The 12020-nt window shown below is 42.6% G+C and overlaps 5 protein-coding genes across 5 annotated transcripts; 3 read left to right on the top strand and 2 right to left on the bottom strand.

Moving 5' to 3' along the window:
• Window positions 1–21: 21 nt before the first annotated feature.
• Bfra_005608 (putative glycoside hydrolase family 28 protein) lies at window positions 22–1743 on the top strand (the record flags this gene model as incomplete). The annotated part of the gene is made up of 8 exons (XM_037335990.1): window positions 22–244; window positions 302–401; window positions 461–567; window positions 623–700; window positions 758–924; window positions 978–1062; window positions 1113–1560; window positions 1617–1743. The coding sequence occupies 8 exons, from the start codon at window positions 22–24 to the stop codon at window positions 1741–1743; spliced, it is 1335 nt and encodes a 444-aa protein (XP_037191200.1).
• A 3264-nt stretch (window positions 1744–5007) lies between these two features.
• Bfra_005607 (uncharacterized protein) lies at window positions 5008–5784 on the bottom strand (the record flags this gene model as incomplete). Its single annotated transcript, XM_037335989.1, has 3 exons — window positions 5008–5165; window positions 5210–5532; window positions 5586–5784. 3 exons carry the CDS (start codon window positions 5782–5784, stop codon window positions 5064–5066), a joined length of 624 nt encoding a protein of 207 aa, XP_037191199.1. The 3' UTR covers window positions 5008–5063.
• A 494-nt stretch (window positions 5785–6278) lies between these two features.
• Window positions 6279–7749, top strand: Bfra_005606 (putative rna polymerase ii mediator complex component protein; the record flags this gene model as incomplete). Its single annotated transcript, XM_037335988.1, has 2 exons — window positions 6279–6371; window positions 6487–7749. The coding sequence occupies 2 exons, from the start codon at window positions 6279–6281 to the stop codon at window positions 7747–7749; spliced, it is 1356 nt and encodes a 451-aa protein (XP_037191198.1).
• Window positions 7750–8334: 585 nt separating this feature from the next.
• On the bottom strand, window positions 8335–9902 carry Bfra_005605 (putative kynureninase 1 protein; the record flags this gene model as incomplete). The annotated part of the gene is made up of 3 exons (XM_037335987.1): window positions 8335–8762; window positions 8819–9634; window positions 9719–9902. The coding sequence occupies 3 exons, from the start codon at window positions 9900–9902 to the stop codon at window positions 8335–8337; spliced, it is 1428 nt and encodes a 475-aa protein (XP_037191197.1).
• Window positions 9903–10552: 650 nt separating this feature from the next.
• On the top strand, window positions 10553–11966 carry Bfra_005604 (putative indoleamine -dioxygenase pyrrole -dioxygenase protein; the record flags this gene model as incomplete). Its single annotated transcript, XM_037335986.1, has 3 exons — window positions 10553–10840; window positions 10892–11521; window positions 11589–11966. 3 exons carry the CDS (start codon window positions 10553–10555, stop codon window positions 11964–11966), a joined length of 1296 nt encoding a protein of 431 aa, XP_037191196.1.
• Window positions 11967–12020: the final 54 nt, after the last annotated feature.

Genomic DNA, 12020 nt, shown 5'->3' with positions numbered 1-12020 from the left:
ACACCTCTCTCTATTGTCAAAATGAAGTCTTCAGTGTTTTCATTCGTTACTGCCTCCCTATTGGTCCTGCCAGCTCTCGTGGTTGGTCAACTTTCTGGTACAGTTGGTCCCACCACTACAACAGCTCAAAAAGCTGCGGTGAAGATCTGTAGCATTCTCGACTACGGTGGTGTTGCTTCTGCTACCACCGACAATGGACCTGCTATTTTGAAAGCATGGACAGCATGTATAGACGGAGGTGAAGGTATGCTATCTTAAAGTCTTCTTTGATATCGTCGTGCCATTGCTAACTAATCGCAAGTCTACATTCCCTCTGGAAGTTATGGTCTCGGCACTTGGGTTACCCTCACTGGAGGAACCGGTGTATCCATTAACTTGGAGGGAACTATCTATCGAACTGGGTAAGAGATCACGTCATTGATCAAACAATCCCGACATTTACTGACGAATATTCGTGCAGTACTGCGGGTGGAAACATGATATTCATTGAACACACAACCGATTTCGAATTTTACAGCGGTAACTCTAAGGGTGCTATCCAGGGTTACGGCTACGTCTTCCACTCGGGTCAGTAGTCCATTGTCCTAAAATATTCAAGTCTTTGTGCTAACTATATCTATAGCGGGCACATACGGTCCAAGAATATTGCGTCTCTACCAAGTTACAGACTTTTCCGTTCATGGTATCGTCTTGGTTGATTGTGAGTACTCACTCATTCGTCGTTGTCTGTCTGCGCTGTACTAATCTCTTCTCATAGCTCCTGCATTCCATCTCACACTCGACACTTGCACAAATGGTGAATTATACAACTTGGTTATTCGTGGTGGCAATGAAGGTGGTTTGGATGGTGTTGATATCTGGGGAACCAATATCTGGGCACACGATATCGAAGTCACAAACAAAGATGAATGCGTTACTGTCAAGGTACGACATCAATATCATCTCTGAGAAAAAGCGAATTTTCTAACTGTTCACAGAGTCCTGCTAGTTACATCCTAGTCGAAAGCATCTACTGTAATTGGTCAGGAGGAAGTGCCATCGGAAGTCTTGGTGCTGATACTGGTAAGTTTTGCTTCCCCTCGTCTATATTCTCTAACTAACACCTATCCAAGCAATCTCCAATGTCGAGTATAACCACGTTTACTCCCAAAACTGCAACCAAATGATGATGATCAAATCAAACGGTGGTTCCGGTAGCTTCACCGGTGCAACATTCAACAACTTCATGGGACATAGCAATGCCTACACCCTTGACATTGACAGTGCTTGGACCGGACAATCCGTCGTAGCCGGCAGTGGCGTTACTTACTCCGACTTGACCTTCTCTCACTGGCACGGTACCTGTGCAAACGGTGCAGCCAGAGCTCCCATTCAATTATTCTGTCCCGCTGCCATCCCTTGCAAGGACATCACCATCTCCAGTTTCTACATCTGGACTGATGCTGGATCTTCGGAGTTGTACAAGTGCAACAATGCTTATGGAAGTGGACCTTGTCTCAATTCTGGAACGACTTACACAACTTATACTTCTACTGGAACCGTCACTTCAGTTCCTACTGCGTAAGTCTTCTCTTCTATTTCTGGACTGTTAAACTAAAAGCTAACTCATCATTAAGTTCATATGCCTACACCACCATGCCTGGAGAAATTTCCTCGGGTCTGGGTATTACCGTTAGTATCGCCATCCCAACTCATCCCGCATCATACTTCCCAGGCATTGCTCCTTATAGCGCGCTCGCATAAGATGAACTCGTATTTTGAGTAATTCGTTGATTGATGTTCGCGGTCAATCGCCGCGATATCGTCTTGTATATCGAGCCTTGTGTTCGAAGTTGTAAATACTTTATTCCTTGTATATAGTCTTGCGCTTGAAAAATTGTATATATTACCCCAATTTTGTGTTCTTGTGTTCTTGCTTCAAAAATTTAACAGTGAGTCTTCTGCGTGTATGAATTTGGTTATATCGAAGCTTTGATTTTTGGTGCATAGCGCTTTATTTTGCAAGGGTGACGTTCAATATTCTATTCTTGCGCTAGAAAGTAAGCAACACTCCACTTAGAGGCACATTCCATGAGGTGGTGAACTACAAAGTGATTGGTGGACCATACTTAGATAGCGTGTCGCATACTTTCTGGCCGTACGAGCAGATTGGGGATTTAGCTATAGACTCTCAATAACAAGGTATCTAGGAGCAGTATAATACCAATGCGCATCAGAGTTTCGTATTCATTGAAAATTGATTGAATTCGCAAGCTGAACCCTTTTGATGTTTGATTGTTGGAGTGTAGTCCAGACTATTGAAGACCCTAAAGCTTAAACACATGATAGGTTTGGCGGGACATAAAGTTTCATGCAAGGGCAGTAAGTGGTAGAATGATAAATATACGTTTCGATGAAAGTTGTGTCACTATCACAATGTGAGGACCAATCAGAAAATAAGGTTCGGCAGATGCATCGGCAGCTGTTAGTATCTAGCTATTTCTTCAATAGTCTCTTCTCATTCATGCATGTTCTGAAGAATACGGTTGAACGAAGTCTGACATCTGGATAACAGTCCGAACTAGCTAACCTTGAACTTTAAATTCTAAGTCAAGATGAATTGGCAAAGGCTTGATAGTTCCGATGTTTATCATTTAGGTCAATGGTTTTGCGGATACCGTCGAGCTAAGTGCACTTGTGTGTTTGTGTGTTTGTGGGTCTGAGATGAAGGCCCCTTGTTTCACTCTGACTATGTTTTGTGTACCCATGTGTTCGTCTGACTTAATAGAGCCGATACCATCATGTAAACAAAGCTGTCCCTAGTAGCCCATACCCAGATGCGGCACAAGTGTTATGGTCAGAATATCAATTCATCCAGCGATACATAATTTTTGATATGTCCAAAAGCTCGCGAAGTAGCTAACTACCTCGAACCACACAAAGTCGTTGATAAATCTCCGATATCAAGAGACTCGGACTTCTAGGAACGGAAGAATTCTGCCAGCCAAGGGTATGCCTGTTATCATTTGAGTGAAACGAACTGTTGTTCTAGAGATCCTAGCTTCTGGATCTGTGGAGCAGTGTAGTTGACAAGCATTATTTTTCAAGATCATCCTTGATACGTTTTTCCTTTTTCCTTTTTCCGTCCTTTGTATTTTGAGTTACTCAATATTTCGGCTTTTTCGGACGGCGCGTATTTATCAACTTAAATGCATCTAAGTTATGACTTTTTCATGCGATTTTCTTGCATTACTTTCGGATAACCTTCCCGGAGACGCGCTACTTCACACTGCTTTATACCTGGCAAGTTGCACAATTCTTTTGTATTTTAGACAATATGATGGCGGCTTTATCTGTTTGCCATAGTTTATAGCTCACAGTACATCATGTAATTCTCCTTGGGAATTTGCAATACCTGTAAGGTTAGAAGGAAGTGCGCCAGCAAGAAATTGCCTGTGATATCTCGTCATTCCACCAGTAATCACGTCAAGGCCAACTCATTTTGACAGATGTTCGTTCAAGGCATCAAGTGCTTTGGTCATAAGCTGGATGATCAGTGTTTGATGTTTCTTTGTTTCGAACATTTTAGTCCGTTTACACTCGAATTGAATTGAAACTAATATTAGTACCTTAAAAGATACTACTTCTCTAAGTCTTTGTATGCGTGGGTCATATAAGAAGTGACTACAAACGCCTAAAGGTCGATTTTGCATTGAGTTCCCAAAATGTTTCAACATATAGTGTGAATCCAGTTGTCGGTCAGCTACAGTTTCAGACCAGATTCTGCCAGCTGATGCAACAGAGTAGTCAGTCCAGTGAACTCCGGAATTTCTTTTCACCAAAGTCCCAACAATCGTAATTCGATCGTCAGTGGAGTCAAATCTCACTTCAGTATTTGAGGTGATGGCCATAAATCTTCCAGTGAAGTCCGACCCATACTGTAGATTGCATTCATCTTACACGGGTAGCGCAGCTGAACGATGTCTCTTCGAAGAGTCAGGTGCGTTGAGAGCGTCAAGTTCAGGGATGTAGTGATGAAGGTTGGCGGATACTTCATGACAGAAACGCTCTGCCAAAATAACAATACGTCAAAAAGTCGACTGTGACAGTAGAACCTTGGGCCAGCCGATTTTGGATTCTCTCAAGAGATTGCAGTGTCAGATTGTTTCTGACCATATGTGTATCGGGTTACAAATAGGTCGCAATTCTGTATCTGCGAGAAACAATCTCCGAATCTGTTAGTTATTATTTTTCTCTGGAATAGATCTATCCACAAGATTGTTGTCATTGTATGAATGGTCTTCAACACGATCAACCTCGTTCAAAGAATGTAGTGATAAGACGTAGCTCAAGCCTCGAGATGATCTCTGTGCCTCCCTTTGCCTGCATAATATACAATGGGAAGTTCTCGACAGTTTCCATATCTATCCTTTTCTCTTGAGATTTTCTAGCTTGATAGCTCAAAAGGATCTTACTACCACAATCTTCGAAGGATTCAAAAGAGTCATATCCATAGAATAACAAAGGTGCCTGATGGGAGCTGGGTGAGTATGCCAAAGTGTGTGCTCTGAATTGTGCTAGGAGTTTTATTCCATGATATATAAATCCTCCGCTTGTCATCTTCGACAGCGCAAAGGCTTTGAAGTAGAGTTGGCGCCATGTCGGCGTGATAACAACGCAATACCTAGAAACTGATACCACAAACAAGTACTGACAGTGACTTGGTAGCGTAAAATTCGTGCCAAGGTCACTATTAACTAGCGTCGCTGCATCTTTATAAGCTAGCGTCAGACGATTAGCGACATTCAAGACGGGAGAGAAGAGAAGATCAACTGAAAGCACGTTGCGACCCAAAAAGCCTAATAGCCAAACCTTTCGACGCTAGTTCATTTTGGCAGCTATTCAACATTAGCCACCCCCACACCACCACACTGCTCCAGCGTTATGAGGCATACAAATTTAATGAATCACTTCACGTTAACACTTGCGGGAATTTTTTCAAGGAGAAAACTTATATTTAGAGACGAAAAAAAAAACGATGGCCTATTGATCCTCAGCAATCCATTCCTGTTTCAATAACAAATCTAGACAACGGTATTAAGCTCAGCAACAAACGACTGAGAATCTCCCAAACTATCGACAGCCTGCTTTAGGTGCTCTACTTTATCCAAGGCCATGTTTCGTTGCTATGCATGTCAGAAAAAATTCGATGAACTCTCAGGAAACTTACTTCAATTCCACTCCAACCAATCAATCCTAAAAATAATTTCTCTGGCAAGTTGACGCTCACACCACTCAGAATGTTTGTACCCTTCAATGCCTTTGCTAACGCTTCCCATGCTGTTCTGGCTGCAGTTTCTTTCTCGGAGTCTTCATGAACGTTGATTCTAAAGATTTCGATTACTGGGGACGCGAAGATATCTTTTGGTGAGATATCAGTCTCGTATAGTTCTGGGCTTGCTGGAGCAGTAAGATATGGCTTTATCTTTTCAACAAAGACTGGAAATCGTTCGCTCTGGACAATACTATGAAATGAATCCGGGTTCTCCCATTCTGTGCTATATTAGCCTATCAATTTCTATGGAGTCTTTCATCGGAGCACTTACCTATGCCAACAATTGGAATGAATGAAGACTCTGGTACAGCGACATTGTTTTCGAACAAGCTGTGTCCGGTTGTGCCAAGTTTGAAACCAGGAGCTGATTTTATGAAAGATCTAATTGCTGGAACAATAGTGTTGGCAAAATCATCACGTGATCCATCTGATTGAACAATTGAAGGCTTTATAAATTCGGTGAAAGGCATCTTGAAGATAGGTTTTGGTGATATGGAATGCACGAGTTGTCGTTATGAACCGATTGAAGAAAGAATATATAAAGCTGATATCAAGTCGACCAAGTGGTACTTATACCTCGATATCTGTGTCATATTGTCTACTTTAGTTGCGCTGGGCCAATATCGGGACCACATTGTATACAAGACAGAGCCAAAAATCTTCTTCGGCCCCGTTTACAAGACGAAAATTCAAGAATATGAATAATGGTACACCAAAAAAAAAGCAATGTAGTCAGTTCATCGCCGTGGAAATAATGAGGTAAGCAACCAGGTACCCACTTTGTGCTTACGAGCAGTGGAACTCCGCTGGAAGCTTATGTCCGTGGGCGACTACATCGCCTAAATCCATTTCGGCTCAAGCTATATAACAGCAAATCGGAGTGGAATTCCGCTTCAATTCTGAATAACTGTATTGCCCTCACGATAGAAAGTTCCAGGCTTAGTTCCATCGAAGTATAATAGATATGACTACGGTTTTAGTCCACCAAAGCAAGACTCGGAAGAAGGCGTGTACGGCTTGTGTCAAAGCAAAACGGAGGTGCGATTTGTTGTTACCAGTATGTTCCAGATGCAATATAAAGGATCTGAGTTGTGTTTATGTAAGTGAAAAGTTCGGCCTCATTGTATCATAGCAGCACCGTGATGCATAGAATGCTGAAAATGTGGATATAGGTGAATGAGGTATCGCGGAAGAAATCAACAAGGTCTTCACAACGCGCTAAATCAACCACGGTTTCTGTGGAGAGCATTACGACAGCACAAATCTTCACTGATTCGTATGAGGCATGTCTTGATTCGTTGCCCTACGACAACATACCGCTCTTGGATTACCAAGATCAACAATCTAACCGGGATCTTACATCGTGGAATTCCACCAGCAACACCGCCCTTTCTTTTCCACCTGACATATCATTTCAAATCACCAACCCACTTACATCACTTGATCCTCAGACCCTGTCTCTCTCTATCGATCAATTACCATCACCTTACTCATCTATTCAATTTCCTCCTCGCAACACTCTTTGCCCCGCTCAAATCACCTATATCTCAACCCAACTGAAATCATTCGTTTCATCCTTCGCACTCCACTCTCACAACTCTTTTATCCATCCGCTTTCATCTCATAATCTTGGTAAACCCCTGCCCGCTCCATATACCGATGCACTCTCTATCTGTGCACTTCATACCCTCGGCTCTCCTCATGCCTTCTCGATTCTCGACTCTAAAATCTCTGACCTTATTTCCTCAAGCGAAAAAGATTATTGGGGCTCATCCGAATGGCTTATTGCAGTTCAAGTCTTAAATCTTTATCAAATAATTCGTCTTTGGTCTTCAAATGAAAGACAAAAGAAAAACGCCGAAAGACACATACCGTTGCTGATGCAATGGACAAATCAACTACAAATTGAATATGTAGGATTATTAGCACAAGGTAATGATATGCGGCTTCCTACAGATAATTCCCATAGTATGGATAGTAAGCTACAAGACTATGCAGAAAGATGGGTACTTCTGGAAAGTATACGCCGAGCCGTCATGATTAGTATGGTTATACAATGCTTATATGGCGGGATGAAGGATGGGTATATAGGGGGATTGTTGCATGTATTATTTTACCTACCGGTCAGTGTTGATGCAGGTAAAACATGGGAAACTTTGGGTAGGAAGGTTCTCAATGAACAACGGACATGGGAACATCCATCTGACGATTCCACAAACGTCAAGTTTGGAGAAATTTATGCATATAGATATTGGAGCGAGAGCTGGACGATTGGGATTGTGGGAGGAGGAGAAATGGAACAGGAGGTTTATGAAAGGATGTTGTTGGTAGCCTGTCACAAGACTAGAGCGATTGAAAGGTGGGGAGGAGATATAGAGTCGGAATATGAAGAGGTAGAATTGTCGGTTGTTGGGAGCTTGGAGATGGATGTATAGATTTGATGGATTGGGTAATTTGGAGAATTTGGAGATTAGATTTAGAGGCGTTCCAGCATAGGCGTTAGGGTACATGCACCGCTCTTTCGTTTGCTTGATAATCGCTACACATAGCACGTCAAGTTATTAGATATTCCACTCGATATATAGAAGTTTCGGACAATTCAGGAACTGCAATGATCACTTTCCACCGAATGCTCAGAAGGTTCCACAAATTCTGAATGAAGAACGGTTTAGATACTCCTCAGACACGCTGGAACATACTTGGTTCTACTATTCCCCATCACGGAATAACAATCTAGCTAGACGGGTAACGGGTTCAACAATCCTCATGAATAATTAGACGGCAGATATTTCTCTGGAAACTAAAAGGCCCACTCTCTCGAAATCACAAAGTGTGTCTCGTAATTTCCTTCTACCATTCTCACAGCAATACACTATTTGCAATTGTAACGCAAGTCTAATTTTGAAAATCGTTAAATCATTTGGATATATACGTTAAAATATGTACTACGAAAAACCACCAAGACCCTATGCAATTATAGACATATCACACCCTTTTGAGCTCCCATTAAAACCTCCCAATTAAGCCTCCTCACATTTCTCCAAAGCCTTGTTGAAAATCTGTACAAAGTTCCATACATCCTCATACGTATTGTAGAGCGGCACAGGCGCCACACGAATGACATCTGGTTTTCTCTTATCGGCAACAATACCTGCGTCTTCGAGCATATCTGAGAGGGTTTCTAAACGTCCGGGTTTTAATAGAACGCTGAGTTGTGTTCCTCTTGCTGATGGATCGGAAGGAGTGATGATGCGGAAAGCAGGGGAATCTGAGGTATTGGTTGATAAGAGGAGATGTTCGAGGTAGGCGGTTAGATGGAGAGTTTTTTGAGAGATCTCAGCCATGGATGTTTGGTTGAAGATTGAGAGGGCGGCGCAGAGAGATGTGAGATCGACGACTGAGGGGTTGCTAACTTGGTAGCCGGAGGCACCGGGAGAGGGACGGAATTCTAGAGGATTTGTTAACATTCGTCCGAATGCAGTAGATGAGATAGAAAGAACTTACTGTTGTTCATCAAGAATCGACAACTTTGATCTCCTCCATACCATCCCATCAATCTATGTCTGTACTTTGGCTTCTCCTCTCCTTCACTGTAATCTACTTCACCATGTCTCTCATGCACATAGGCACCCGCGATACTTCCAGGTCCAGCATTCATATACTTATACGTACACCAAACCGCGAAATCGACATTCCAATCATGAAGTTGTAATGGGACATTTCCAGCTGCATGTGCTAAATCCCATCCTACCATCAATCCCTTAGATTGCGCATATGCTGTAATAGTCTTGATATCGAAAAGTTGTCCTGTGTAGTATTGGATACCGGGTAAGAGGAGAAGAGCGGTAGTGGATGCATGCTCGTCAATTGTACGGAGGATCTTCTCAGTAGAAATCTCATAGCTTCCTTCATCTGGTGCAATCATCACCATAGCTTCTTCAGGGTTATATCCATGTCCTCTAATTTGTGACTCGATAGCATAATGATCACTAGGGAATGCTTTCCATTCCATAATAATCTTACTCTTTTCAGGAGTAGGTGTGTAAAAAGAAGCCATCAATAAATGTAAATTGGTAGTCAAAGTACCCATAATCGCAACTTCGGAAGCCTTGGCTCCTACAACGGGTGCACATTGCTTGGAAGCATGTTCGGCGAGCAATTGCCATTGTGTTAAAGGAGAATCTTCCAAATCACGGAAATGACCATGAACAGCAATAGAAGACCAGGTGTCGAGATGAGCTTGAAGATACTCTTGAACACATTTAGGTTGGAGACCTAAACTATTTCCACAGAAATATATGGATGATTCATCGGAAAGACCTAATTGATTGTGAGCTGATATTCATATTGAGTCATGTGATATGATGGCGGGGTATGCGAGTAGAGGGCACAGTGTAAACGAACCTGGTTTTGCAAGCTTCTTTGTTTTGATGTTGGCTTTTGATGGAATAATGAATTGATCGCGAAATCTTCGCATATGATCTTTAGCATCAAGTGATTGCGCAAACTCAAGTGTATTTGCTTTGGATGGAAAGGTTGGCTTCTCAACCTTTGTCGATGGCTGTTCTTCCTTTGCTATGGAACCCATTTTGCTAAGATGGCGAAATCTGGTGGGAGTGTTGATATTCGTGATAATAATATACAACTACAAATTTGGTTGATGTTATATTGCGATGCAATTGTTTCTTTAAGAACAGAATGAGATGGATGAGACTGATCTGAATCAAAATATCAACGACAACGTCAAGTCTGAACACTTTGTAGGCGATCCTGTTCTTCGTTCAGTCTCATCGTGCTGTCATCGATATCCGTGTTCCGTCGGAATGAGCAAAATTTCCTCTGCATCCGCTTCCGCATCCGTGTTCCGTCTCCACATATTTAGCTTCCTCCTCCTATTCTTACGCGATAACAAATCACGCGCATGCTATCACTATTATCTGTGAATGGATACCGGTATTGTGGAAATGTGGAAATGCCCGAAACTCTCCTCGTCGTATATTATACGGGGTAACAGAAGTATGAGACAAAAGTAGAAAAGTAATACTAGTATCCTTCTGTTTTGAATCAAGAGTCTATTGAATTCTCACTGGTTGTTTCTATCATTATCCCAAATTTCTTGTATAAGCAAAAGTAAAAAGTTACAGCATAACAAAGCCGTGCTTGAGTTACCATTTTTGTCTTTCGTTGCATCCTGCTTCTCCGGCATATTCCTCAACAAAAGCTTCAATTCCTTTCAAAATGCTTGGTCCATTGAATATCAATCTCGCCGAATTTGGAGTTTCGACAGAGAATGGGTTTCTTCCAGATGTTAATCCTCTTCCACGATTGAGTGCCTACGTCGAGTGGGAAGATTTAGTAGACGAGATTCCCTTTCTACTCAAAGAAGGATTGTTCAGACAACATGCCGATGCTTTACCTATACTCGATACATCGAATCTACAAGAGGAAGATGAATGGCGAAGAGCTTACCATTTGTTGTCTTTCATGACACATTCATATATTTGGGGAGGAAAAGTTCCATCAGAGGTAAGCCAGCCCCAAAATCACAATTGACAATTCTTGTGCTAACAACAACAGTTATTACCCCCTCAGATATCAAAACCTTTCCTAGTCGTTTCATCCCACCTCGGACTTCCCCCAACTGCCACATACGCCGCTCTCAATCTCTGGAACTTCACCAGCAGCTCCCCAACACAAGATCTCACCGATCTAGACAAACTCTCCTGTCAACACACCTTCACCAATACCCCCGATGAATCCTGGTTCTACCTCGTCTCCGTCGCCATCGAAGCCCGCGGCGCAGAAGTCATCCCCTTAATGATAAAAGCTATGAATGCAGTCCGCTCCGATGAACCGGAAGTCTTAATATCCTGCCTCGAAAAATTCTCAGCCTGTATAAAAGACTGTGGTAAAATCCTTGAACGCATGTATGAAAAGTGTGATCCCGAGGTCTTCTATCATATCATCCGACCCTTTCTAGCAGGCAGTAAGAACATGTCCGCAGCTGGTCTGCCAAGGGGTGTATTCTACGATGAGGCAAATGGAAGTGGGGAATGGAGAATGTACAGTGGAGGAAGTAACGCACAGAGTAGTTTGATACAATTCTGGGATGCGGTGCTAGGTGTCAAACACGTACCCACTAGACCTATGGGCAAACCACAGAGTGAAACCGTGGAGCCCAAGAAAGGTTGTCATGGATTCTTAGAAGTATGTTTATCTCTTTCCCCTTTATCTTCACTCCATACCATGAACTTTCCCACTAACACCCATCCAGGAAATGCGCAACTACATGCCCGGCTCGCACCGCGCCTTCCTCAACCAAATCTCCGAAATCTCTCCCATCCACAACTATGTCGACTCCTCAATCTGTTCCTCCTCCGTCACAAAAGCCTACAACCACGCTGTGGAAACTCTCACCGAATTCCGCAACATCCACATCCAAATCGTAACACGATACATTATTAATCCATCTCGAAAAGCGATGGCTCAAGGCACGGAAAAAGAAAACGCGGGATTAAATTTAGCGGTTGCGACGACGAAGAAGGGAGGAAAGGATGTTAGAGGAACAGGAGGAACACAATTAATTCCGTTCTTGAAACAGAGTAGAGATGAGACGAGGAATATGGTTGTAGATGTTGTGGAGAGTCCGTGAATTAGATGAGGGACAAAAAGTTGATGATGTATATATGGGACGGCGTTGAGATAT

The sequence above is a fragment of the Botrytis fragariae genome (genome assembly GCF_013461495.1).
Source record: "Botrytis fragariae strain BVB16 chromosome Unknown tig00000075, whole genome shotgun sequence".
NCBI classification, from domain to species: Eukaryota; Fungi; Ascomycota; class Leotiomycetes; order Helotiales; family Sclerotiniaceae; genus Botrytis; species Botrytis fragariae.
The sequence above is the reverse complement of the archived record's forward strand: the minus strand, read 5'-3'. Positions and strand labels throughout refer to the sequence as shown.